The sequence below is a fragment of the Rousettus aegyptiacus genome, unplaced genomic scaffold (genome assembly GCF_014176215.1).
Source record: "Rousettus aegyptiacus isolate mRouAeg1 unplaced genomic scaffold, mRouAeg1.p scaffold_m13_p_10, whole genome shotgun sequence".
NCBI lineage: Eukaryota > Metazoa > Chordata > Mammalia > Chiroptera > Pteropodidae > Rousettus > Rousettus aegyptiacus.
In genome coordinates, this window is record NW_023416285.1 from 11829704 (window position 1) to 11855010 (window position 25307).

Here is a 25307-nt window from a genome sequence, read left to right on the forward strand (position 1 = left end):
TACCCAGACCGGTGTTTTAAATCCTATGTACAGACCAATGGTGCCGGAAACTGTCTTCAGCTTCAGGAGGTCGGTTGGTCACCACCCCTCACTGGAACTCAGTGCTCTCTCCCCACAACTCAATGCAGTATTTCCCTTCCCTCAGGCCATGCTCAAGTCCGAACTCCTCCAGGACAATAAAAAATCTTCCAGGGCCTACAGGGCTCCGCTGATCTCTCCCTTTTCAGGCTTCCTAAATCATTTAAAAAGTCAGCTGTACAGGATTTACTACTTAATTACAGACATTCCGTAATTGTTCCCTAAATGTCTGCTTCTTTCGGGCAAATCCTGTATTCCCAACTAGACTAGGTTTCTGAATACAAGCATTCCTTTCTGTGTACCTGGCACGGAGCTGGACGCACTGGTGATGTCCAATTATCAGTTCTTGGATAGCAAATAAACATTTTATAAAGTAAACCCCAAACTCATGCACTATTTTGATCCATTAAAGTCTTGAGAAAAATCCAGACTTTGTCCTGAAGTGACTTGACAAATCATAAATAATGTTTTTTTTAAAAAAAGAAAAAAACCTTTGTTAAGAATCCCTATATAGCATCATGAGGAAACACTAACATTTGAAAAGCAAGGGCTAGATTTGTAAAACTATCACCGAAGTCTTCAAAATTTTTAAAACTTAAAATATTGAGCAGCATTTCACATAAGACATAGAATTTTAAATTATTTACTACATTCCTAAAAAAACATTAGATATGGTTAAATTTTTATTCCATGTGTGTGCAAAAAAAATCATAAATGCAGTTTAATACTTTAATAAATAAAGGCTACATGAAATACAGGGAACAAGTGTGGTCACGCCAAGAATTTCTGCTAGAACTCCCAATAAATGGGGTTTTGGAAATGAGTGTTGTTCACTAAGACAGTGGAAGGTTCTGAGCTTTACACTACGTTTAAGTCTAGTTCATCTACTAAGTAGAAAAAGGCCTTATTTTCTCAATATTAAGAAAAGAAAAAATTTATCCCATCCTTGCCAACTCCTATCAATTTTCCAAGAGGCAGCCGCATCACACATGAGCTCAAAACAGTTGGCCACAACTAAGAGATTAAAACTCAAACCAGAGAGCCTGCCTGTTCTTCGGCTGGCCCCTACAACCTCCCTTCTGACCAGGGCAGTGGACACTTGCCACTGACATTCTCGCCACATCAATAGCACCGCACTGCATGCAACTTCGTCCTCTCTAAGCAGGTGGGCACGCTGGGGGCTCCCGGCTTCCATCTCCTCATTTCCCCCTCTCATCAATTCCTTCATAATTATCTTTCTCAGCCTTCTCGAGATCCTGAGGATCCCCAGCCCCTCGATCCCACCATCTGTGCCTCAAGGGGGGTCTTGGCTGACCTCCTCTGTGTTCCTTTGGCTATATGTGCACCACCAAGTGTTAGAGCATTTACCATACTGTTCTGAGACAGTATTCAGACATTTATTCATGGATTTCCCCCTCAAATCCCTCCCCATGTTCCTGGTGAAAAAAAAAAGTCATGTTTATATTCTACAGTGATCTGAATAGTGTACCCCAAAAAGATACGTCCAAGTCTTAACTCCTGGCACCTTTGAAAGTGACCTTATTTGCAGATTAAGTTAGGAAAATTGAGATGAAATTATCCTGGACTTCGGGTGGACCCTAAATTCAATAATTGGTATCTTTATAAGAAAAAAGGAGAGTATTTGAGACAGAGACACGTGGAGAAGAAGACTCTGTGAAGACAGGCAGAGACTGGAATTGCTATGATACAAGGGAGGTCAGGAGATTAAAAAAGCAAGGATTCCTTCCTAGAGTCTTCGGAAGCCTGGTGATCCTGCTGACACCCTGATTTTAGGCTTCTGGCCTCCAGAGCTGTGGGAGAAGAAATTTGTTTTAAGCCACTACGTTTGTGGTGATTTACAGCAGCCCTGGCGAACGAACATTTGTCCAAAGCTCAACATCTTCCTACCACCTAAAGAACCACTCAACAAAAACGGTCTTGAACTGAGAAGAAAAAGGAAGGCAAGTGCGAAAGATGAGAAGCATCTGAATCGCAGGACAAGAATCTGGGACATGGATGCCCAACAGTTCATTCACTAGAACTTGGGCAAATCCCTTATCCACAGTGACCCTCTGATTCGTTCCCTAATGAAATGAGGGGACTGGCCCAGAAGACCCTCTTCCAGGTCCAATACATCTTAAATCAATTTCATCCAGAACATCGGTTTTATTTGATCCTTAAATTACAATTTCTTCTGACTCGCTAAATTTTGCTAATTTCATTTCAATCTTAAAACCTTTCGGGAGCAAAGTAATTGGATTAAAATGGCATTTCAAAGGCACTTATGTTTTTATCAGCTTGTGAAAAATTAAGTAAAACAATTTAACTGATAATATGCTGAAAAGTGATTCTCTACAACATCATTTTTTTTTTCCTATGAAGCAAAATCAACAGTTTACAAGTTGTTGATCTAATCCAGTAAGAACTGCTGACGTTCTGGAAAAAGTCGACCTAAACTTGAATTGGCTTAAGCGCCTCTGATCTAGAACCCAAATGTATGATGACCAATTTCTGCAGAGTAACAAGGGGCACCTTCGACACAGGGGTTTTTTCTCCACTTGGCTCAAGGCTCTAATTAAGGCCCCACACCCTACATTTCCACTTCAAAGAATCTGGCTAAGAAACAAATACAGCTGCTGCTACCACCAAATGGTCAACTGTTGGTAAAGAAGTCAAACAAAACGAAAACGATTTTACCTATTTTCATGCCTCCATAAATACACACACACACACTCCCGAGTTGCGCTTAAATGAAAAACCACATTTTAAGTTTTTTCATGGGTCACGCTGCTCCCCTGGCCTCCATGTTTTCATTGTGGCAGCCTTGATTCTTTTTTAGGAAACCAACCAAAACAAGGAGACCGACTCATATTTCACGTCGGCAAAATAACCATTAGAAACACTTTCAAACTTTTCCAAACCAATTCATGGTTCAGAAAATAAAATCAAGAGTCGCTGGGCCAACTGTTCAGCTGGAATCAGCAGAACCACGCTTGCAAAACCGTGACTCTCAGCACAAACTCAGAGGCCCCAAACTTTTCCTTCTAGGTGCCAACTCAATCCGAAAATCAAGTCCCTCGAGGTGGAAAGGCTAACAAACCGACAATTTCCAATCCCGAAGTTCTCGGGTTTTAAATTTGAGCTCACACACACGTTTAAACGAGGCTGGACGGTACACGGCTTCTTCCCGATTATGTTTCCAGCCCTTACTAACAACTTCATTTCAAAAGGTGCTCTTTAACTGTAATAAAACGAAGATAGCAAACGGCAAGGCCAATGATCTGGGGGTTGGGGGGTGGATCACACACAGGGACGGCCAAAGTCCTTGTATTTGATAACGCTGCAACCAGCCTCCGAGTGTAACTTCACGAGCAGAGCTGAGGGCTGGCGCTGGGACTCCAGCGCGGTTTTCCGAAGTCCGAGCTCAGGATGAATGAGCTGTAACTCTGCCCACTGCCTGTTTACTCGCATCCTCACGTGGCACCGCGCTGCGACAGTAGCGCTGCGCCCAGGCAGCGCGGGGGCGCGCGGGTGAACCCGAAAACTTTTGCTTTGCAAACTAGCGGGGCGGGAAGGCGATTCGGAGGCCGGTTCACACCAGCCTTCGCCCGAAATGCGCCCGGGCCACGCTCATCGCCCAGCAGCCCCCCGCCCGCAGCTTCATTCACACAAAGGCGCGTGGGTGCCGGCAGGACCCCGCTCCGAAGTTGCGCAGAGGGAGGCGGGGCGACGCGGGAGCGCCGCAGGGCGAGGGCAGACGCAAGGGCTACTCACAGGGTGACCGTGCGGTTGGGCAGCGTGTCCGGGGGCAGGACCTGGGCGAGCTCCAAGCTGCTGCACACCACCTTGCCCTCCGCGGCGCCGGCCGCCCTGCCGGCCGCCCGGGGTCGCCCGTCGTGCTTGCAGCCCGGGGGCAGCGCCGCGGCGCCGGGGCCGCCGCCCAGCAGCGCCAGCAGCGCCAGGAGCGCGAGCGGCAGCAGCAGCAGCGGCGGCTCCATGCTGCGGGCCGGGGCCTGCGGGCCGAGCGTTGGCGCGCTGGCCTAGCGGGTCGGCCCGGCGCCCGGGCGGGCGGGGGCGCGGCGCGGGCCCGGCGGCGCCCGGAGCCTCATGGCGGCCGGAGGACGGGCCCTCCTCGGCGCCGGCATGCTCCTTTGTCCGCTGCGGCCGGGCTTGGTCTCCGGGGAGCCAGGGGGTCACGGCCGCGCGGGCCCCAGCGCCACTCTGCACCCCGGCGGGAGCGCCGCCTCCAGCCCCCGCGGCTGCCCGCGGCGCCCCTCCCCGCCCCCTCCCGCGTCCTGCCCCACCCCCTCCGCCTCCCCGCCTCCCCGCCGCCCCTCCCCGCGCCTCCCGCCGCCCGCGGCTCCGGGAAGGAGGAGCGCGCTCCGGGACCTGCCCCGCCCACCCGCCCCGCGGCGGGACCCCGGGCCTCGGCCGCGGCTTCTGCAGTCGTGCGGGTCTCGGGGCCGGCGGAAGAACGTGCAGGTCCAGACTTCGTGCGTGCTAGCCCCGCTCGCACACGCTCCGAGGCGGCTCTCCAAACAAAGCCTCCCGGTGCGCCCCTCGGGGCCGTTGCTCCGCCTGGGGACCCCGGGCCTGGAGTGAGGGAGAAGAGGAGGGCTGAATTTCCTGGGAGAAAGGAAAAGCGAGGGAAAGTGTCCTAAATCAACTATCTTTAAAGGAATCGCCTTCCCACCCATTCCCCGGAAGGGATTTCAAGCCTTCTATTGCCACACCGTAAGTAGTCTCATTTGTCCCAAGTACACTAGGACTAGGAACAGGTTCCTCTCCAGGAGCTTGGACTCTCAGAGATGTTTCTGGCTTTCAACAACTCAGGCTCTGGTCCCTGCAAAGGATGCATTGGGGCTTCGCTGGATTAGCACCTTTATAAAAGAAGTTTCCCTCTGACAGCCAAAGATACCTCCTGTATCTTTGATGCAACCAGTTAAAGCAATGGAGAGCAAAATGGCCAAGAAACCCCAGCTGAATCGATTGCATATTCATCTCTATAAGGCTACCGGCCCCGCCCTACTGTTTGCAAGACCAGGGCTCACATACCCTATGCTTAAATATTTACAAGGAATATATTAAGCTAACAAAATCTATTCTCCTGCCTTGAGAAATACACCTTAATAACAACCTGGGAGGCCGGGTGTGTACACAGCTAGCTCCCCGATACCTTCGCGTTCCACCCTGAAACATGGCAGGCAGCAAAGCCGCACCTCCTCCTTTGGCCAACACATTTTTACTTGCTTTACTTCCTGTACCAGCTCCGTTCCTGAACGGGAGAGGCTTGCTGCACCTGTGTGGACACCCCAGGTCCCCCAGCCCACTCAGCCAAGCTCTGTCCACACCTTCACACAAACAACCCTTGGCGGCTCCATGGGCCTAGGAGAGCACACAGCAGTTGCTTGGGCCTCCATTTGGGAGGACCTGGAAGTAGCTTTCCATCAGTGAATTCCAGGATCCCAGGTCCCTTGGACAAGGAAGGAACACTGGCTCTCAAGGAATACATCCCTTGGCCATGGGGATTTTTCACCCCTTGGAGAGGAGAGCTAGGATGGTGCCATCTAGAACACAGAGCCCAGGATGGGGGGGTTTCTTGTCCGGATCTAAGGCCGGTACTGCCTAAGGTCCCTACAGAGTTTATCTTAGGAACCAAGTCTCAGGAATCTATATAACTGGACCTTTCTCAATAGTAGCTAAATGGCCTTCATTGAACATACACTATTGCATTAAATTTGAATAGCACTTCATTTGGCCAACTTTTTTAAGGCCAAGCTATGCAAACCTAACAGTGTCCTCGCTAATAGTATGTTATGTGATTAAAATGTTCTAGATCTGTGTGGTCTGATCCGGCAACTATCGGCGGCTAACACTTGAAATGTAGCTAGTGTGAGGTAAGAAGATAATTTCTTTTATTTCATTTTGATTAAATGTAAATAGCCCAAGGTGCATCCCGGCCACCGTATTGAACACTGCAGGTCTCAATACTTGATGGATAGAAGAAGTGGGAGATCGTCCTCATGGAGGAGATTTAAATCTATAAATAAGCTTAGAAGGCAAACTGATGCCTCTGTGTTAAGTGGGTGAAATTGGTCACATTTCTCTTGAATTTAAAGAATCGTTATTCCTTAACAAAATAATCCTAGTCATCATTTGTTTTCGTTATAAAGATAAAAACTTCTTACTATACAATATGGGAGTTTTTAATAGCCATATTACCGGTGTCATAGCCACAAATTCTCATGTGAACCTAGATCCATGAATATTTTCACATACTCGATTTCAGCCTGTGGTTGAAATCTATGTGCATGTCTCTTTTGAATGTTGTTTACAAGTAGCAACATCAATTTGGTACACAGCCTTGTTTGTGCTACTTTACTATAGGTGAGAAAGCTATATAAAGTATAAAATTATAAGAAAAAAGTGATATCTCAAGTGGTATGAATCCAAGGAGAAATACAGAGGAAATGTTTTATTATATGGGTAATTTCAGTCATTCTTGCATAGATATTACTCATACCATCTTTGAAAATAAAAATCATTATAGATCACGAAATAAGAGTATTCAAAAGCTGAAAAGGGCTTTAGAAAGTATAACTTTCAACACTCTGACCCTTTGAATGCACACAACCCTCACTTGTTATCATCCTGTACCAGTGGGGGTCCATAAGGACAGGGAAGTAATCCTTTTCATACTTACGAAGATCTCAGAAGATGATACTGTCTGAAATTTACTGTCAATTACCCTAGGTCACACCAAAATCTTCACTTTAATTACGCTACTCCAGCCCTGACAGCCTCTTGCCAGACAGGTCTGTCTACTACTGATCCCACCTAACAACCCCTGTCAGGCGTCAAGAACATCATGCCATTTGAAGCTGTAGGACTTAATAGGCCCTTTCAAAGTTTTTACTGTGTTTGTGATTGTCCCACTTTCGAACATCCTATAGAAACTGAGAAATTGCTCGTTAACCCTTCACATATACATAGTCCATTAGAGCTGTATTGCATCAACTGCTGCTCTAAGGGTGGTAGATGGACCACATTCCAAAGCTTCTATGCTACAGATCCTGCTATGTTATGCAAGGCTTGTAGGAGATACCAGGGAAACACGCAAAGATGCTTTGTTTTTCCTCTTAATATAGACATTGCATTAACTATGTGTGTAAATATATATATATATATATAAACATGTGTGTATCAATGTATATTCCACCCTATTTATTAACAATTGCTTTTACATGCCAGTCTTCTTCATTCTCTACCAGCCTATGAAGTCCTGGAGGCTTTTCCCAACCTCCTTAAGTTACTCCCTCCCACCTTCAATCACTCCCTACTATGTTACTCTAGAATCTAGACCAGCCGTCTATAGACTGAGTCTAGATAACATGGCTTGTTTGAACCTGAAAATAGCTACTTTTAAAAATTTATTTACATTTTTATATTGTTCGCTTCCCCCACTACAATACCAGCCTCTGCAACACTCAGTCTTGTTTACTTTTTACAACACTCTTGGATGTTGCCAAAGAACCATTCGCAAACTTGTCCTCCCTTGGACACCGAAAAAGCTTATTTTTTTCCCAGCCTCCCCTGTGACAGTTGGTGGCCATAACCTAGCTGTAGCCCCAAAGAATCAAAGGCTGTGCTGTCCAATATGGTGGACACCTGGTACATGTGAGTATTTAAATTTAAACGCGATAAAACTAGAAATTCTGTTCCTTAGTCACACTAGCCACAGTTCAAGTGCTCACTAGCTATATGTGGCTGGCAGATGCCGTTTTAGAAAGCACAAATTAGAGAATGGTTCCAACATCACAGAAAGTTCTGTCATCAATGCCAGTCTAAGGGGCAGTCTGCTCTGATGCCTTAGGATAGAAATTTTTGTGTGATAAAAAGATACTTAATAGAGACCTCTCTCACTACCCTCATTCCTCTTGCTTTGGAGATGGTATTGTGAGGACATGATACCTACCTGAAGCTGAAACTGGCACTTTGTGACCACTAGGTCAAAAGCCTAAAGGAAAATTCCAAAATAATAAAAGGAAATGGGAAGACCAAAGCCATTTGGATCACCGAGGTCATAGCTGCCAATCGAGCCTCGTGACTTATTTTTATTGATGAAGATTATTTTCTGGTTTAAGCCACCGTTACCATGGTTTTCTAGTGCCTAGAGCGGTGCGTGGCATATAGTAGGAAGTCCCAAATGTTTCTTGATACACATACTTTAAATCTTATTCATCTTTATGTTCCAAGCATCTAATGCAGTTCTTTAAATATATTAGCCAGTGCGTAAAAGCTTTTTTGAATAAAATATTTTGCATAAGTGAGCATAAACTCCCACCCCAAACCAACTAACTTGAAAAGATTGAATAAAGTTTAGTCTTCTGGAAGCAAATGGAAATGTGTAAATTCATGGTCAAATTGACAGAAAGAACAGCAATTTTTACCACTTGAAATGTCTCAGTGACACCTCTATAAACCCCATTAATAAAGAGACATTCTCTGTTTATTTTCATATCATTTAATGCCAAACTATTTATTGTGACAGCTGTGGTTTATATTTTTAGTCTTTACATATCATGTGCTAGAATGTGTGTTTGGTCATTATCCAGGACCCAGATAGGAACAGCAATAGTATCTCAAATAACTCCCAAGCTTCTTCAGACAGCTCAGCTCCTGTTCTGGCTTAACAGTTAGTAGAAATAGTGACCTTTGACAAGTCACTAAATCTCATCTTTCAAAATGAAAGCTTGAACTGGAACCAGATTTAAAGTGGTTTGATTTTATCCTGCTGAACCATGAATTCTTCTCTTATTTGTCTGCTACAGCCAGTTACTGGATTGTATCCCTGTGACAGTTAAATGCTCCTTTTAGATGACCAGAGATCATTTTGAAATTATATATTTTTTACCCACTGCAATGTAATTACCATCAATCGTAAATATAAAGAAAAATGAAACAAAAATTGGCCAGCAGTGCCACATGGGGAATTACCTTGATGTAATGGTCATCTTCACGTACATGACCACGCAGGTTAGCACCGAGGTCATGGAACAGAGAGACCCACGGTCCAAATTAAGAAGCTCTAATCACACGGCTTATTATATCCATTTAAAATGCATACTGAGAAGTAGGGAAAGAGATGGGTAGGTTAATTCACAAAGGATAGGATGCAAACAGATGGGAGAACACACCACCTAAATATTGGGTCTCACCATGTTTATATAAACTGAGTTAATCCATTTGTCTGTCTTTCTCTCTTCTAACTCAACCACATCATCCTTCTCCACTACTAGTTGAAATTTGAGCAAGACAACCCAGCTGATTTAAGACATCTAGGGCCAACATCTCTCTCAGAGGCGTGCGGGGGCAATGTTGCCTGGCCACAATTGTGATTTTCCTGATAAGCAGCTATGGATTTTATTTGTGCTTCTTTGACGGAGGACATGTTGGACCAGATTGGATGTCACCAATGGATGGCTGATTTTCAACTCTATAAATATTGAGTACCACATATGCCTTGTGCAACTCATACATATTTGTGTATATACAGTTCTTCTGTCCTTTTCTACCTGTAATTTCCTCACTTGTCTTATCACTTTTATCCATTCACCACACGTGTACTTGTTCTCCTTGTTCTTTCTGTGACTACCATGTCTCACAAGTTATTTACTTCTCTACTTAGTGTCATCCATTTTTCCTTTTTTTCCTGTTATTTTTACAATAGAATTATTTTAAAGTAACATAGGAAACAAATTGCATGACAGATAAAACAACAGACTTTGGGGAAATTTAGAAATATAGTCCATACCAGACATGTAGATAGCTTCCCCGACGAGCAGTATCTAATAGATACGAGCTGCCTTAGTATCTGTTTCCCAAATGTACATCTCCTGTCTTATTATATCAGCTATCGATGTTATATGTTTTAGTCCTATGTACCAGCTATAATAATTAAAACCTACAACCAGCTAGTAACTTTAATAATAGGCATAGTAGCAGATATGCCAATCATGAAAATTCCATCTAAAAATAACAATTCTTCTTCCTTAGTGTCAGTTAACATATCAAGATTCATTTGTTGAACTGAACAGAATGAGACGTTATATTCGAAAGTATGCGTTTCTCAATAAAGAAATTACTATTTTGAATCAACCTCTGGATCAGTATGTTGATAACACATTGAACACCTTGATATTTGGATTTCTGTAATATACTTTTAATACCCTCTTCTATCACTTAGAAGCCTCAAAGATTACTAAATCATAAATGATTAAGTTATGTAAAGTTAATCAAACTTTTAAATTTTAATTTAGATATTTTAATTATTATACTTATGTATTTTGGATAATAGGATTGTTTATATGTCAGTAAGTCAAAATGAATGTATATTTTTCTATAACTTTATAGAATGCTGAAATATGGAGAAACATACTAAAGTAAAGAGGAAAAAACATTTACTTTTTAAGTCAGGAGATCTGGATTAATATATTGACCCAATCTTTAGCTGGGTTACTTTAGGCAAGTATCCGAATTTTTTTTAAAAAAAATTTTATTAGAGTTTATTTGAGCCAAACTGATGACATGCTGGGAAGCAAGATCACAAATGCTTACTGTTACTTAACTTTTTCGGGACTAAGTTTCTTTATTTGTTGTGAGGTTTGATTTAAATGTAATTTAATATGATAGCATAGAAAGCACCTAACACATGATTTGCATAAGGTAGGTGATTACTGTTAGTTGAACTTGAATCTAGCCATTGCCTCATGTTCCACATGAAGAACCTGAAACCCGAAGAGGTTAGTGAATGTGTGTAAGGTCATATCCCCTTGGTTCACATGAAAACCTGAACCAGAGAGCTGGGAACTTTTTGCAGGTGTGACCGATGTCCCTTAGAAACATGTAGTCAGACTTTCTGATACACCTAGTTCTGAGTTATGATTTAAACAAGTCTCTCACTGAGTATGTGTTTCCCTGCCCGCAAAATTGAAGGACTAATAATTGCCCCTACATGCTAGTAATATAGGAAAGGTAAAGAAGTAATGGATGGAATAAATCATGGAGAAAAACAGCCCGTGTAATCCCAACATATAAACAGAATAAATTACAAAAGCATTTAATCTTTAATAAGACTACGTTACAATTATATACATCAGCTCCTTTCGTCTCTAGATCTCTAAATTCCTCCAAAATTAACTGCTGTGAACATTCTTAGACAATTCTTAGTTTACTAGCAAAGGAAAATGGAGAACTGAGGCAATTATACAGAAAATTCAGGTGAAAGCAAGCCCATTATTTCCACACTGCCTGAGTTTAACAGTTCTATTTGTCCAGATAATGACCTCAATTGTCCTGATCCCTTTCCGAGTGAATACTCATCACCATACAGATTAATATCTGTACATTCTGAATTTAGTTTAATATGCAAGAGATGTTCTTGAGGTACGTTCCATGAAGGGAAAGCTTTTGTCTTGTTTATTACTGTATCCCCAGCACCTGAACAGTACCTGGCATACAGTAGGTACTCCATAAATGTGTGCTGAGTGAATAGGTGAATGAATGACCAAATAAACTAAAGAATGAATAGTACTTTCCTGTTCATTAGTTTGTCTTTTCATGACTACAAATTACCACGACTTGATTATTATATGGTAACTTAAGCAGAAGTTTTCTTTATGAAGTCAGCTCTCAGCTCGGTTGACTGTTCACTGAAATTTCTCATACTTGCACTTAACCCTTAAAACTATTTTATACGGCCACTGCTAGATTAAAAATGGAAAAACCCAAGCCGTCTGACTCCAAAGTCTGTTCTTATCAGGAAAAGTTACTCATTTATTTGAAAGCTTTTGGCTATAAAAGCTCTGTATATTAAGTTCTAAATCCACTTAATTAGCTTCTCTAATCTCCTGATGGGAATATATAGTCAAAACAACCTGTCTGACAACTTATTAATATAGGAATATATAAAAAGTGTTAGAGAGGGAGAGTCTGTCAAGGGCCCTGTCCAGTGTCATGACTCACTTCTACTTGAGAACTCAGAGATTATTGGTTACACAGTTAGCTAAGAATATGTTCTGCTTTTACTCTTCTTTACTTCGTGTATCTGTCCCCCAACTTCCCTCCACCCCCCACCCCACAGTAGGACTCTGAAAGGAGGAAGTCAAGAGTCAGGTATTTATTAGGTCCCTCATCATAACAACATGAAATTCTATAAAAACTATTCCTATGTTGTCAAAACTATTTCAGGTGTTAAGTGACAGAAACACAACTCCAACTAGTTTTAACACAAAAAGGAGTATACTGGTTCATGTAAACAGGAAGTTGCTTCAGGCTTGGCTGGATCCAGAAGCTGAGGCAATGTCCCCAGGTCTGTCTCTCTCTCCATCTCTTCGCACTGTGTGGGTTTTGTTCTCTGGCAAGAACTCCTCACCCCGTAATTGGAGAGCTGCTGGCAGCTCCACCCTTACATCATCTTCCCATGGTAGAATTCCAGCGTAAGGTAAAACAACAACAGAACGAACCAGAAACGTCTTCTCTCCCAGTGATTCCAGGGAGGGACATGATTGCCCTGTCCTGGGCCACATCCCTGAAGGACGGGTGGGGTCAGTGAAGCCCTCTGACTGACCTGGACTGGGCCGAAAATACACTTCCCTGCAAAAAGTGCCCAGTGGAATGAGTTCTCCAAATACATATACTTCATGGCAGGAAAAACAAACAAACAAAAACTGTCCACTGTACTATTTTCACCTCTAATAGTATGTCACATAGTGAAAAAAAAAAAAAAAAGGCAAAGTTACAAAAAGTTAATCGTGGTTTTCTCTGGATGGGAGGCTTGCAATTAAACTTTAATGTCTTCTTTATATTTTTCTTCATATTATTTGTTATTTTTATAATGTGCATAAATTACTACTATAACTTTAAAGTTAAAAATTATTTTCAGAATTTATTCCTTTTATTGAATAAACGAATGAAGATTATTACTGAGTTTATTGTGTAGAAAGCACTGTTCTGAATGCTGAAAGCAAATTAAATGAATAAAACAGGCTTGGTCACTGCCTTCAAGGTATTCATTGTCAGATAGAGAGGACAAACATACCCATATAATTACTGCTGTGAAGCTCCTTAAATTACTTCAGCAAAGAATAATTGCTATTTAAAACTTACCAGCTCTTATTACTCACTACTTATCACCAAATTCCTTTTTTTCCCCACAACAGAGGGATCAGATATTTAAATATAAAAATATAAAACATTTGAAATAATTTATGTGTATATATAATCACATATATATTGTGTGTGTACACATATATATCATAGCAAGACACAAAGCTCAAATTGATAAATTTTATCTCATAAAATTTTATATTCTGCCTGAACAAAGTCCATAAAAAAATCAAAAGTCACGTTGCCAAAAACTGCAACAAATATAGTAGAGGAATAATTTCTTTACTATATAAAAATACAAATCAATAAGAAAACTTTCAACAAGTAACTGTATAAAGAGCTATCTCACAGAAAGAAAATAAAAGGTGGACAATATGAAAGAATGTTCAGCCTCACTAGTAATTAAAGAAATGCAAGAAAGCAAACCCACCAACAAAAATCGAGATACTAATTTCCACCCATCAGGTTGGAAACAAAGAGTTAGATAGTATTTTGTGACTTCCAGGTATAAAGAAGCCAACCTCCTACAAGGCTGGAGGCAATACAAATGAATACAATTTTTATTTTCTCTTTCCCTCAGCTTTATTGAGATATAATTGGCACATAACATTGTATCAGTTTAAGGCATCAACATATTTATCTGATTCATTTATAAATTGCAAAATAAATACTACCATAGTATTAGCTACCACCTTCATCCTGTCTCATAGTTATAATTTATTTTCTCTTGTGATAACATTTATGATTTATTCTCAGCAACATTCAAGTATATGATACAGTGTTATTAGCTATAATCACCATGCTGTACACAAGTGTTGCAACTTTTTTGTAGGACAATTTGGTATCATCTTCCAAAATGATTTACAGCAAATGCCATTGATATAGGAATTCCATGTGTTGGAATTTTCCCTTCAGATCAGTATCTATCTACATGTGTGCAAAAACACACACGGAGCATTGGTGCATTTTTTTTTTTTTTGTAATGGCAAAAGATTGGAAATAACACATGTCTACTAACAAGTTGAATAAACAGAATGGGTTTGATAAGTTTTGTTAAACCACAAGTGGAGGGCACTTCACCTCAAGTGAAGACTTGAGGAAATAGAAAAAGAGGATCTATCTCCATGCGCCGATGTGTAATGATCTCCCAGTTAAATGAAAAGAGAGCTATGGTAGATCCTCATTTCTATAAGTGTGCGTGCGTGTGTGCGTGCGTGCGTGTGTGTCTGTCCTGTGTATACATGGAGTATGTCTAGAAGGATAGAAAGAAACTTAATACTGGATATCTGACCTCATGGGAGTGGGGTGGATGGTGAGGAGAGTTACATTTTCTTGTGTACCTTTTTTATGATTTGATTTTTTAAAAATTCTGTAGATGTAGTTACTTTTAATGAAAAGACAAAATTATTTTAAAATTGACTGCAAAAATTGTAAATATATTTTTCAATTTTTTGACGTCAGTAGAGGACAGATCATCAGATTGTATCTTATTTGTTACATGAAGAATCTCTTGAAGGAAGCCTCTTAAATATGTAAGTGTAAAAATGTGATTATATAAGCGTAAAAACTATGAAACCAGGAGGTACACTTTGCCCTAATGAAATCCTTTTTTTTTTTTTTTTTAAATGGGTTAACCTCACTGTTCTTTTAAATATTTCTTCGAATGTAAATCAGGTCACTGGGGAAAAGGTGAGTAAATTTGCAGAGGGACCAAGGAGATTTTTGGGAACTTAGGGACAGAGACTCTGAAGACCAGGACCCTTCTGAGGATAATGGCTTTAATATATCTGATGGACTTAGGTGGTCTTGAGGGAGTTCTATTGTGAGTAACATTTTAGCTAAATTCAGGGGAAGACAGCTGCCTATGGGAAGCTTCTGCTGCTGGAAAGAAAATGGAATATTTGGCAAAATGAGAAAAGACCAATTTGTCAGGGATTCAAATGGTGGGGTTATTGAGCCATGGGATGAGACTGGTAAGGCCGGCAAGGGTAAGATCCCGCAGGGGCTGTGGCTTTGTTGATTTAGGATGTTGCTTTTCACCTTAGTAACAGTGGGAAGCCATCAAAGAGAGTAAAGAATAGGGAGGTTGCAATTAAAAGTTGCAGTTTTATAACCTTCTTTTGGCTCCTATGTAGGGATTGGAAGGGCTGCGCAAGAATAGTTTCTAGGAAAAGCTTAGGTGTTTTTAGCCAGAGATTAGAGATTATTCTGGTAGGTCGATGGGAGTGGAGATGGAGAGAGGCAGGTACATATATAAATGATACAGTTTTTAAGAAGACACAGATTCATTTTTTGTGGTTGTTCAGTTAGAGGACATGGGGGAGAAGGAGATGTGGAAGATGATGCTGCCCCGTTTTGTGGTTTGCCTGTATGCGTGAGGATGCCATTCACTGAGCTGGGCAACCTGGGGGAAGAGCAGCCCGTACGGGAGGGTAATGGGTGCTGCCGGGGCATGTCGAGACTGAGGTTCTTTTTGAGCATTGAAGTGAAGGTGTTGAATGGGCACTATTATAGTCTGGAGTTTCTAGCAACAGCTAGAGGCTTTTTTTTTTTTTTTCGGTCAGAGCATATAAATTTTATTTGCAGCCTAGGTGAGGATGAGACTTCCTAAGTAAGAACAAATAATGAGAAAGGCCAAAGGATTAGCTAGCATCTGTCCCAAAGGAATTCAACTTTTAAACTTTGAGAGAAAAGATAGCAGAGAAGGAACAAGAGAGGGAATTAGCAGCAGAGAAAGAGGAAAAAGAGAAAGCAGAATGAAGCCAGGATGAGGAATTTCAGAAACTAATAATATAATAATAAGTGACAGGTGGTAAATCCGTATGATCATTTAATTTCTTCTTGGTTTACTAGGTTAATTAGATCACTTAGTGACAAGCAAAATTTGAAGAAATCTTTCTTAATCAAGAACAATGTTTTAAATCAATGCTCCTTAAAATGTTCTTTAAAGATAAATATCTAGTCTGGTTCTTTACGAAATCTCCAGCAAAATTTTGACCTGTGGCAGAAGTAGGTAAATCTACGGGGCTGACTTCCAGAGGAAGTTGGTTTGTGTTTTTTCGTGTTCAGCAAGCTAATCAGGGGGCAGCAAACTTTTTCTATAAAGGGCCAAATGGTAAATATTTTAGCCTTTGCCAGCTAGAGGATCTGCATTACAACTACTGTTAGTGAAAGAAATGCTAAACAACATGTATGTTAAAGAGCACTGCTATATTCCAATTAAATTTTGTTTATGGACATTGAACTTGGAATTTCATATGATTTTCATGTGTCATGAAATGTCATTCTTCTTTTCATTTTTTCCATCCATTTAAAAATGTGTCTACGGCCATGTTGCCCTGACCAAGCCTGATCCTGTCTGATCTCAAAAGCCAAGCAGGGTTGGGCCTGGTTAGTACTTGGATGGGAGACCACCTAGGAAGACCAGGTGCTGTAGGTGTAAAAAAAAAAAAAAAATTAAAAAATAAGGGATTATAAAATGACAGGGTCCTTGCAATCCGTGAGGTCAACTACGGGTTGCCTCGCCTAAAAAATAAAAATAATAATAACAAAAAATAAAATAAAAATTTAAAAGTCATCTTAGCTTGTAGACCTTATAAAAATAGGTGGTAGGCCGACTTCTGCTCTAGGTGATACCATCATAGCAGGTCTCGAATTGAGCCGTCACCCCCTTCTTCCCTCCACCCAATAATCAATCTAGAAGATCGAATTTCAGTTGTTGAAAATGAAAACATTAAACCCTGGGGAACAAAAAATCTGGCAAATGGTGGAGTCCAGTTCTTCCAATATTCTTCTTTAAGGCAGTCTGAGTCTGAACCATCCCAGCAGGGATGGCCGCATGCCAGTGGTTGATCAGACATAATGGTGACAGCTCCAGTAGGGCTTCCAACTGCAAAGTCTCACCACTCAAGCTGACATTGAATCAGAGCTATTGTCAGGAAGAATGCTGTACATCAACCCATGCGTTGCAAAAATCAACACAGAGCTGATTGTTGAAGCGGATGTTTGAAATGTAATTATAAGCACATAGAGCCATTTTGAGAATGAGCCTGACCCCAGAACTTCCTCAGTGTGAGCGAGGAGGTCATGTAAATTTCTTCTGAATGTTTCACATCCAAGATGCTCTCATGACCCCCTTTCAGAAAATTAGTATTATTTCTCGATAAAGTACATCCTTTATCTAAAACTAACTCACGATGGTGACTTGAGATCAAACCTATATTTCATTTTCCCAGTCTTTACCTAATTTGAGACACAGGGAAAAAAATGAGGTCTTCTAAAAAGGTAATTATGTAATAAGATCAACTGAAAGATATGAACATCTACAGGCCCTATAGACTTTGGTAACAAGAGCACAATAAAAATCTGTAGTTCCTAGGCTTTCCAAGAAAAATTCTCAAAATTGAACCTTAGACAAGCAGCTAGACTCTGGAAGCTGAAGGAAACTCCTTGGCTGACAAAGAGCTACGATAGCCGTTTCCCAAGAAAATGCTTCCTCAGCCACTGCATACTCCCCATTACACAACTGCCTTTAGTGACAGAGGCTACTCAAGGAATTTAAGGCATAACAACTGTTAGCTCCTCATGCTGAAAAGGTTATTGAAAACAAGATGGGTTTTTATCCACTCAAATGAACTTTAGAGACGCCCATCTTGGTCTCCTCATCCTATGCCTGAAATTTAATCCACAGCCTCTGTGATCTGATACATCATGGCAAAAGAAATCTCAGAGCTCTCCTCTGCAAAGCTTGCCCCTCTTCTGTCCTTTCCCGCCCCACCATATGAAGAAAAAGAGAAAACTCTCCTTGTCACATATTTGGGATGAGCTGAGTCTGGATTTTATTACGAGGAAAAATACGGTCCTTGCACAAAGAACAGAGTTGGTGGGCTCTTATATGGAGTTTTTGTTTTTGTTTTTGTTTTTGTTTTAAGGAAAGTGAACAGGGAAAAAGTGGTGTTTTGGAAGCATGCTTTGACTATCAGGGAGACTGAGAGGTTGTGCAAGATAAATACAGAACAGATGGTCCGATAATTGGGAAGCTATAGCCTGTTAATGGGGGAAGCTTGTCAAGGCTAAACGCTGGGTTAGTCAGGTAAGTCAATGGAAAGGGGATGCTATGAGAGGCATTCACATCAACTAGGATATTCTTCCACTGGAGCCTTTAGTTGACTTGGTCCAGGAATCAGTAAGGTTCCATTTCAGAAGTTAGTTCTCCCATAATTTCAGGACCCCAATGTTCCAGGTGAATTTAACTCTAACCTGAAATGCCAGCAGCCTTAGGGAATTTTGGAATTTTTTCTTTCCTTCAAGGGTAGGTAGAACGTATATTGCATGAATCTTATCATGGGTAAGGGTGAGCATCAGCCATATTGATATGGTTGCTTATGGAAGTAACACTAGAAATTTAACCTTTAAGATTTTTCACACCAATATAACTGTAGAAAAATAATTTAGGATCTTCTAAGTGTCTCTAATTCATCATCTGTTGATATCGGAAATATGGTGTAGAAGCAATAAACCCTAAGCCTTAAACCACTGCTCTGAGGGAGGATGGTTAGTAATGCTTACATCCATGACATACCTCAGAAATGCTGCTTAGCACAAAGGGAAGAAATTCCAAGTTCCAAATTACCAGGAGCAAGCATGAGGTAGAAAGAATTAAATGAAAAACCCAACCAACCTTTTACTACAGTTGATGATGAGTCCGCATTAACGATCTCAACTTTGAGCAATTACAGATGCAGAGAATGTAAGTTCGCTGACAAATCCGGATGTTATCTGCAATTGGTAAAACAGCCCGTTCAGGTGTCCCGTTCAGGTGCGCCTGGTTTTAACCACAAACCCGGCAAGCTAATTAAACACACATGGACTTGTCGGGGAAGGAATAAATTTTCTCTAACTTTCTAGGTTCTACTGACTGGTCTGATCAAATCAATATGAGAGATTAACAAGAGAAAGTAACCAAATTTAATTACATATGTACACCTGGGAACCCCACTTGAGAGAGTCAGAAACCCCACTTACATGGGAGGTTTAAAGACAGGGAAAATTAGGCATATATGACATTCTGAGCTAAGGATGAGGTAAAGTGCCTTTGGGCTTCAGAAGAGAGGAAGGTCATTCGCAGGACGAGAAGAGCAGATGTTGGGTAGTTAGGTGTTTGCACTGCCATGTAGATCTTTAAATTTTATTTCTGGTAATAACTTATTATGAGTAAAGTTCTCAATTTTAGATTTTTAAGGGAGAGGTAAAAGTTTCTCTTGAGCCCACAGGATGCTGATTGCTTTCAGCTTAAATTAATCCACATGCCAAAGTAGCACATCTTGGTGAGGCCTATGCTGAATCTATGTGCATATAGAGTCTGTCTATCACCTATCATCATTACATAGCTTATCTACCTTTCTATAGATTATTTGAAGACAACTTTTCTGATTTGAAGATTAAGGTTGAGAACTGAAACACCACCTCTTACCACAGCTTGCTCATTGAGGAATTAAAATGCCTACTGCCTTCATTCCTTACACCTGTTTACCTTCACATGACTTTATTATTCTACTGTCTTCATTGGTGTGACTTTCAAAAGACCCACCAATTCTTCAAGGGAAAGCATCAGCAGACAGTTTGCACCCTAAAATTCTTTGAATGTCTTCCTTCAAAGAGTTTTGCCTTGTTATTCTCAGCAATCCTGGACCATTAGTATCTTAATCCTTACACAATTCTCATCAAACCCTCTTACACTGAAAGACCCACCTTGAACTAAACTTTCAATTCTCACTTAATTCTGACCCGGTTCCCTTACTAAGACCTTACCAAAGCTTTGCAGAGATTGTATTCTCTGTGAACAAGGTAAGCAATACACTCAGCTTTGTCTCACCCACAGGTTGTGTTCGGGAATATTCGAAGAGCCAGCATTCAACAAAGTCCTTTCTAGTTGCTTCGTATAGAGCAAAATTGCACTTCTAGCTTTCAAGAATATTTATGAATGGCTAGTTTGTGCTGGCCTCTTTAAAAGACATATTACTGAAACTTCTCCCTACACACCCGAAAGACAGCTTCATTGTAATCTTGAGAACTATATAATGGTCTCGGTAATTTTGGTATAGGAACTTTCAAGAATATATGGCATATGATACTGTTTTTGTAGGCACATCATGAACAGGATTGTCTTCTTTCTTGACCTCATGTTCATTTATCACAAGTACTCTCTCATTTCTGACCCTCTAGAGATTCACTGTTGGGTGAATAATTGAGATCACCCGCTACGTGATACGAACTGTTCCTGCATTCTTCCCAATGGATTTTAAACAGTGTGTCCTGTTCAGGTGCCCCTGATTTTGACAGAAAATACCGTATACATTTTTTGTGCCTATAAGCAGAGAATTAATACAAGTATCTGAGCAGAACTCCAGGTCTCAGATATTAAGGAGTATATGATTCCTATCTGTGGGTACCCTACTAGTGTATGTTTCCTGACTATGTGTTAAAAATCACCTCTAGTATTTATGGCTGAAATGGTATGATGTCAGCAGTTTGTTTCAAATGGTCTTACGGGGGCTGGGGAAATAGGGTTTATGAATGAAATAAAATTAGCCTTGAAGATGATAGTTTTAAAGATAGAAGAGGGATGTGTGGGATCGTAGTATACCATTTGCTCTATTTTTGTATATGTTTGAATATTTTCATAATGTAAAGTGGAAAAAAACAGTTGTAGTGGTTAGGATTTGTCTCAGTTCATTCAAGAGGTCAGTCAAATCTGATACAGTTAAGAGAAACCACTTAAGGAATTTATAGTGATTTAAGAACAATGCTCTAGAGAGAAAAAAAAGAAAACTTAGAAAGAACACTATGGGATCTTTGAATCTTTTGTTGAATTTCAATTTTTGAATGAATGAGTACAACTCAAAGGTTTCCCGGCTTTTGTCTCATTACTCAGTGTTAAGCGAAGGACCAGATTTGAGGCATTTTTATGGCACAACATGGTAGTGCTCAAGATGTTCAACTGAAATAATGTTTTACACTAGAGCAGAGGTCTTGGAACTTTTCCTATAAAGGCACAGATAGTAAACATTTTCTGCTTTGGAGGCTTTGTAGTTTCTGTCACAACGGCTCAACTCTGCCTTTATAGTGCAAAGGGAACCATGGACAACATGTAAACAAATGGGCACAGCTGTTCCAATAAAGCTTTATTCACAAAAACAGAGAACAGGCTGAATCTGACCTTGCCAACCCTGGGATCAAGATATGAGTGCCGGAATTAGACAGATCTGAGTCCATATCCTTATTTTTCCTAGTTAACTTGGTGACCTTGGGCAAATCATTTAACTTGAGCTTTAACTTCCTCACATAAAATGGAGAATTATGGTGTTTGCCTCGTGTGACTGCTAAGAATAATAATATGGTACACGGAAAGCACTTAATTAAGTGTCTAGGGTTCTTTAAGTGCTAAGGGACTATTAAGTATTATTAATCAATCCTCTCGATATTCTATAATTTATTACTTATCTTGTTAACATATATTTAACCATTTTCTTCATCAGAATGCAGTAGAAGATTTAGCACTTAAGGAACTAAATTTCAAGTATAAAATATCTGAGCAGTGTTTTATCATCATTGTTGTAATCATCTTGTGGTTCTAGTTAGCTGATAAATAGTACATTTTTCTCCATCCTCAACCTGAAATTTTCTCCACAATGACAGAGGTACAAGAATCAGACTTAGATGGAGATCAGCATAACATCGCCTTTATTTTTCATAAAACTGAACCTAAGAATGTGGTTTAATCTTTGGTCCGCAGGGCTCCCAATATTCTCCTGCATTAGGTCATTGTACCCACTCATCTATAAGCAGTGTTAGACAACCACATGCCTCCCTTTGCATGAACCAAACCTGCCTGAATAAGCTTTCTACTTGGGCAGAAAAGGCGACCAGGAGGCACATGAGTTTTAATTAGATCGATTCCACAAGAGAAAAGAAAAGGGTCTGAGCTGGACAAGCCCGTATACTCCTCCCATGTACACAATTAAGGTAAAGAAAAGTAAGGAGTGAAGCCAGGATCGTTACTATAACTGAAGTCACTTTCCAAGGGATATAGAACTACAGAAATGGAGGATTTCCACAAACGTAATCCTAAATCGGCTGTGTGCCAGGAACTGTGCAAAGTTCTCTGCTTTGATTAACCTACCAGATCTTTATAACAGCTCTTCGAAAGAGCATTATGAGTGAACAAGATTGATAGGCAGACAGACAGACAGACTGACACACACACACACATACTTACATGCAGAGAGAGAGAGAGAGAATGAGAGAGAGAGAGAATTTCCCCAAGATCTTTCAGCAAAAAAAGGGTAGAGCCAGGATTTAAATCCATGTTCGGCCCCCAGGCTCCAAAGCTCAGGGAACTCTTTCTAGCAAACTGGGATTCTGAAAAGAAACCAACAAATCAAAAGCAAAGCAACAGTGCAAATTAGTTCAGTTTAGAACTTGTGTTAAACTGTTATTGTCACATAACCATCACTACATTATTCTCTAGAAGTTTAAAGTGCATACGCTTAATAAATCCCGTCTTGGATTTTGCCTGCAATCTATGTCTGCTACTTAAAAAAACAAAAAACAAAAAACAAAAACCAGTATATTTTCCACATCTTCGTCCCAAACAATGCTTCTGCGATTCCATCTTCAAATTCCTTCAGTTTCAGGATATAATTTGCTTAGTCTTGGAGACTTAAGTTCACTTAAAGTGACTATGTGCCCTTTTTACTATCTTCTCAACTATCTTGGGCTATAATTCCTTTTTTTTTTTAATTGGACCATTCCAACTTGAAGAAGACTAAATAGAAATATTTTAGTGTTCTATCTCCTTTTAATATTATAGTCTTTAAACGGAAGACCTATCCCATCATTTTTTCTTGCTCTAAACAGATGAAAAATCTATTTCTGTCATCTTTAATGTCTTTAGATATCCTAATTTACTTACTTTTTTACCTTCCTGACTGTTCTTAGAGGTTCTTCTTATTCTTTTAGATTCATCTTACTATCGTAAAACATCACATCTTGGGATTGATGCAACAGTAATTCCACTCAGGGCTGTATGTCATACCTCTTGGCCCATTTTCAATATATGGTATTTATATCGAAGGGCCCTTTGAATAAAATTATTAATTTCCATAAAAAATGAGTAAGATTTTCTGATATTTTGATAAAATGCCATCCCCTTAAATAGCCACCTATTTAGACGTTCTCTCAGAAAGACCGACAAGACTGCCTTACACGATTTTTTTTTTTTATGCTTTTAATTCAGTTGCTTTCCCAACTGCTCCAAATTCTTTCATTGTTGAATCCGTGGTTCTGCTGGGTAATGTTAGTTGTATCAGAGAATGGTTGTCACAATTTTGGTGCATTTTAGGGAATTTCGGTTTGGATTGCCCTTCACACACAAAATTGATGCTGCTGACCCGCCGTTAGTAGGACACGGAGTTTGAGTTATGTCCCCTGTGTTGGTGATGGATTGTGCTGCCTGAGCCAGTGGCCCTCCCTTCGGCATCACCCATTGTGACTAATCGCCTGCATTTGCAAGATGATTAGCCAAGGTTAGGGGTACAGCCTGTGATTATGAAACAGATTTTTTTTCTTTATGTGAAAAATTGCTTGCTTATAATAGCATTAAATGATAATTTTCCTCCATATCGTAACCAATGGTAGGTTGTTAATAGCAATTCATATTCCTCTGGCTGTTTGTGTGTTGTTTGAGACATAGTTCTTTTCTTCCTTTTTTTTTTTTTTTAAGCGTACTGCATGAGACATAGTTCTTGAGCAGAGTCCTGTCCCATCTTCATTTTTCTCCCATTAAATACAACTTGAAACCTACCAATTTTACTGCTAAGAAGCCAGAAGTACATTTATTTATTTGACTAATTGAGTGCTTACTGTGTATTAAGCTCTGTTCTAATGCTGGGGATAAATCAATCCTTTCTTTTCTGGAGCTTTTATTGTGGTACTACGGGGAGAAGGGCAGTATACAAGTGTGTAAATAAAGATATAGGTAAGATGCTATAAATGAGGGGAGTAGGTAAAAAAGCACAGAAGGAAGACAAGGTGCTGGGGAAGGAAATTGTTGATACTTTATAAGGTAGTCAATGAAGGCTTCTCTGATAAGGCGACATTTGAGCAGAGACTGAAAGATGTAAAGGAGCAAATCACGTGGACATCCGGAGAAAAGTCTTTCAAGCGGGTAACACAGCAAGTGTGAATGAGAACCTCTCCTGTCCCTTTTTTACTTCCCAGCCATATTGTCCCTACTGTCCCCTGTGTCAAAGACCTAAGAGTCATCCAGGACTTCCTTCTCTCTGATACTCTGAAATCTAATCATCATGAAACGAATAATATGGAGATCGATAAATGTTACATCTAGTCATAACTCATTGGGTAGGTATGGCTTTATTTATCTTATAAATAGTAAGGGCAAAACAATTTATGAGCTCGAAAAGCAAATAAATGGCAGAACCGAGAGTGAACTCGGCTCTTCCAGCTGTTTTTTTCTACTGGAAATTGTCGCTTCGTCATTCATTTCTCAAGTCCCCAATTAGTTGTAAATTTGGAAGCATCTCTGCGTTCTAATCTCTCCTTTCTGACCTCTTTTCCATGGACTTAGTCTAGAAATTGATTATTTCTTCCCCGGACATTAAAACCTCGTCCTAGCTGATTTTCATCCTTGCTGCAGATTAAAATCGTATTCTACCAGGGTCATCCTAAAAATCAAAACCAATTGCACTGTCGACCTTCTTAAATAGTTTATGGACTCTGTCTGTGTGTAAAATCAGGTCCCATCCTTAACATTTTGATACTCAAAGTCCTTTTCAGACTCCGGCGTGATTCCAGTTTCTGAAATCTCCAGGCACCTTTTGCTCCAGATTCCAGACTTGCCTCTTTTTCCACCGATGTTCAACATTCTTCTCAGAATGCCCTGCCTTCTCCCTTCTAACTATAAGAGTTGTCACCATACTTTTAAGATCTTGTTTAAATGTTACTGCCTATGTGTAGCTTTTATAAATTTAGGTAAAGCCAGT

At 40.4% G+C, this 25307-nt stretch overlaps 2 protein-coding genes, 1 long non-coding RNA gene and 1 pseudogene across 5 annotated transcripts in view; 3 read left to right on the plus strand and 1 right to left on the minus strand.

Moving 5' to 3' along the window:
• The window catches only part of ADGRA3 (adhesion G protein-coupled receptor A3), a 95347-nt gene extending 91019 nt beyond the window's left edge, over window positions 1-4328 (minus strand). Inside the window, exon 1 of one of the 2 annotated variants that reach the window (XM_036227552.1) lies at window positions 3853-4328. In XM_036227552.1, coding sequence (XP_036083445.1) covers window positions 3853-4076 — 224 coding nt within the window. In that variant the 5' untranslated portion in view covers window positions 4077-4328. The remainder of the gene's footprint in view (window positions 1-3852) is intronic. The other variant, XM_016121270.2, reaches the window with a different exon arrangement.
• Window positions 4329-4492: 164 nt separating this feature from the next.
• Window positions 4493-5976, plus strand: LOC118608652. Its single transcript, XR_004953054.1, has 2 exons — window positions 4493-4812; window positions 5915-5976. It is a non-coding gene; the product is annotated as an uncharacterized LOC118608652 (long non-coding RNA).
• A 10589-nt stretch (window positions 5977-16565) lies between these two features.
• Window positions 16566-16684, plus strand: LOC118608887 (annotated as a pseudogene).
• Window positions 16685-16862: 178 nt separating this feature from the next.
• The window catches only part of LOC107498299 (cytosolic beta-glucosidase), a 187188-nt gene continuing 178743 nt past the window's right edge, over window positions 16863-25307 (plus strand). For both annotated transcript variants that reach the window (XM_036227554.1, XM_036227553.1), the window contains exon 1: window positions 16863-24666. In XM_036227554.1, the coding sequence (XP_036083447.1) occupies window positions 24612-24666 (55 nt within the window). In that variant the 5' untranslated portion in view covers window positions 16863-24611. The remainder of the gene's footprint in view (window positions 24667-25307) is intronic.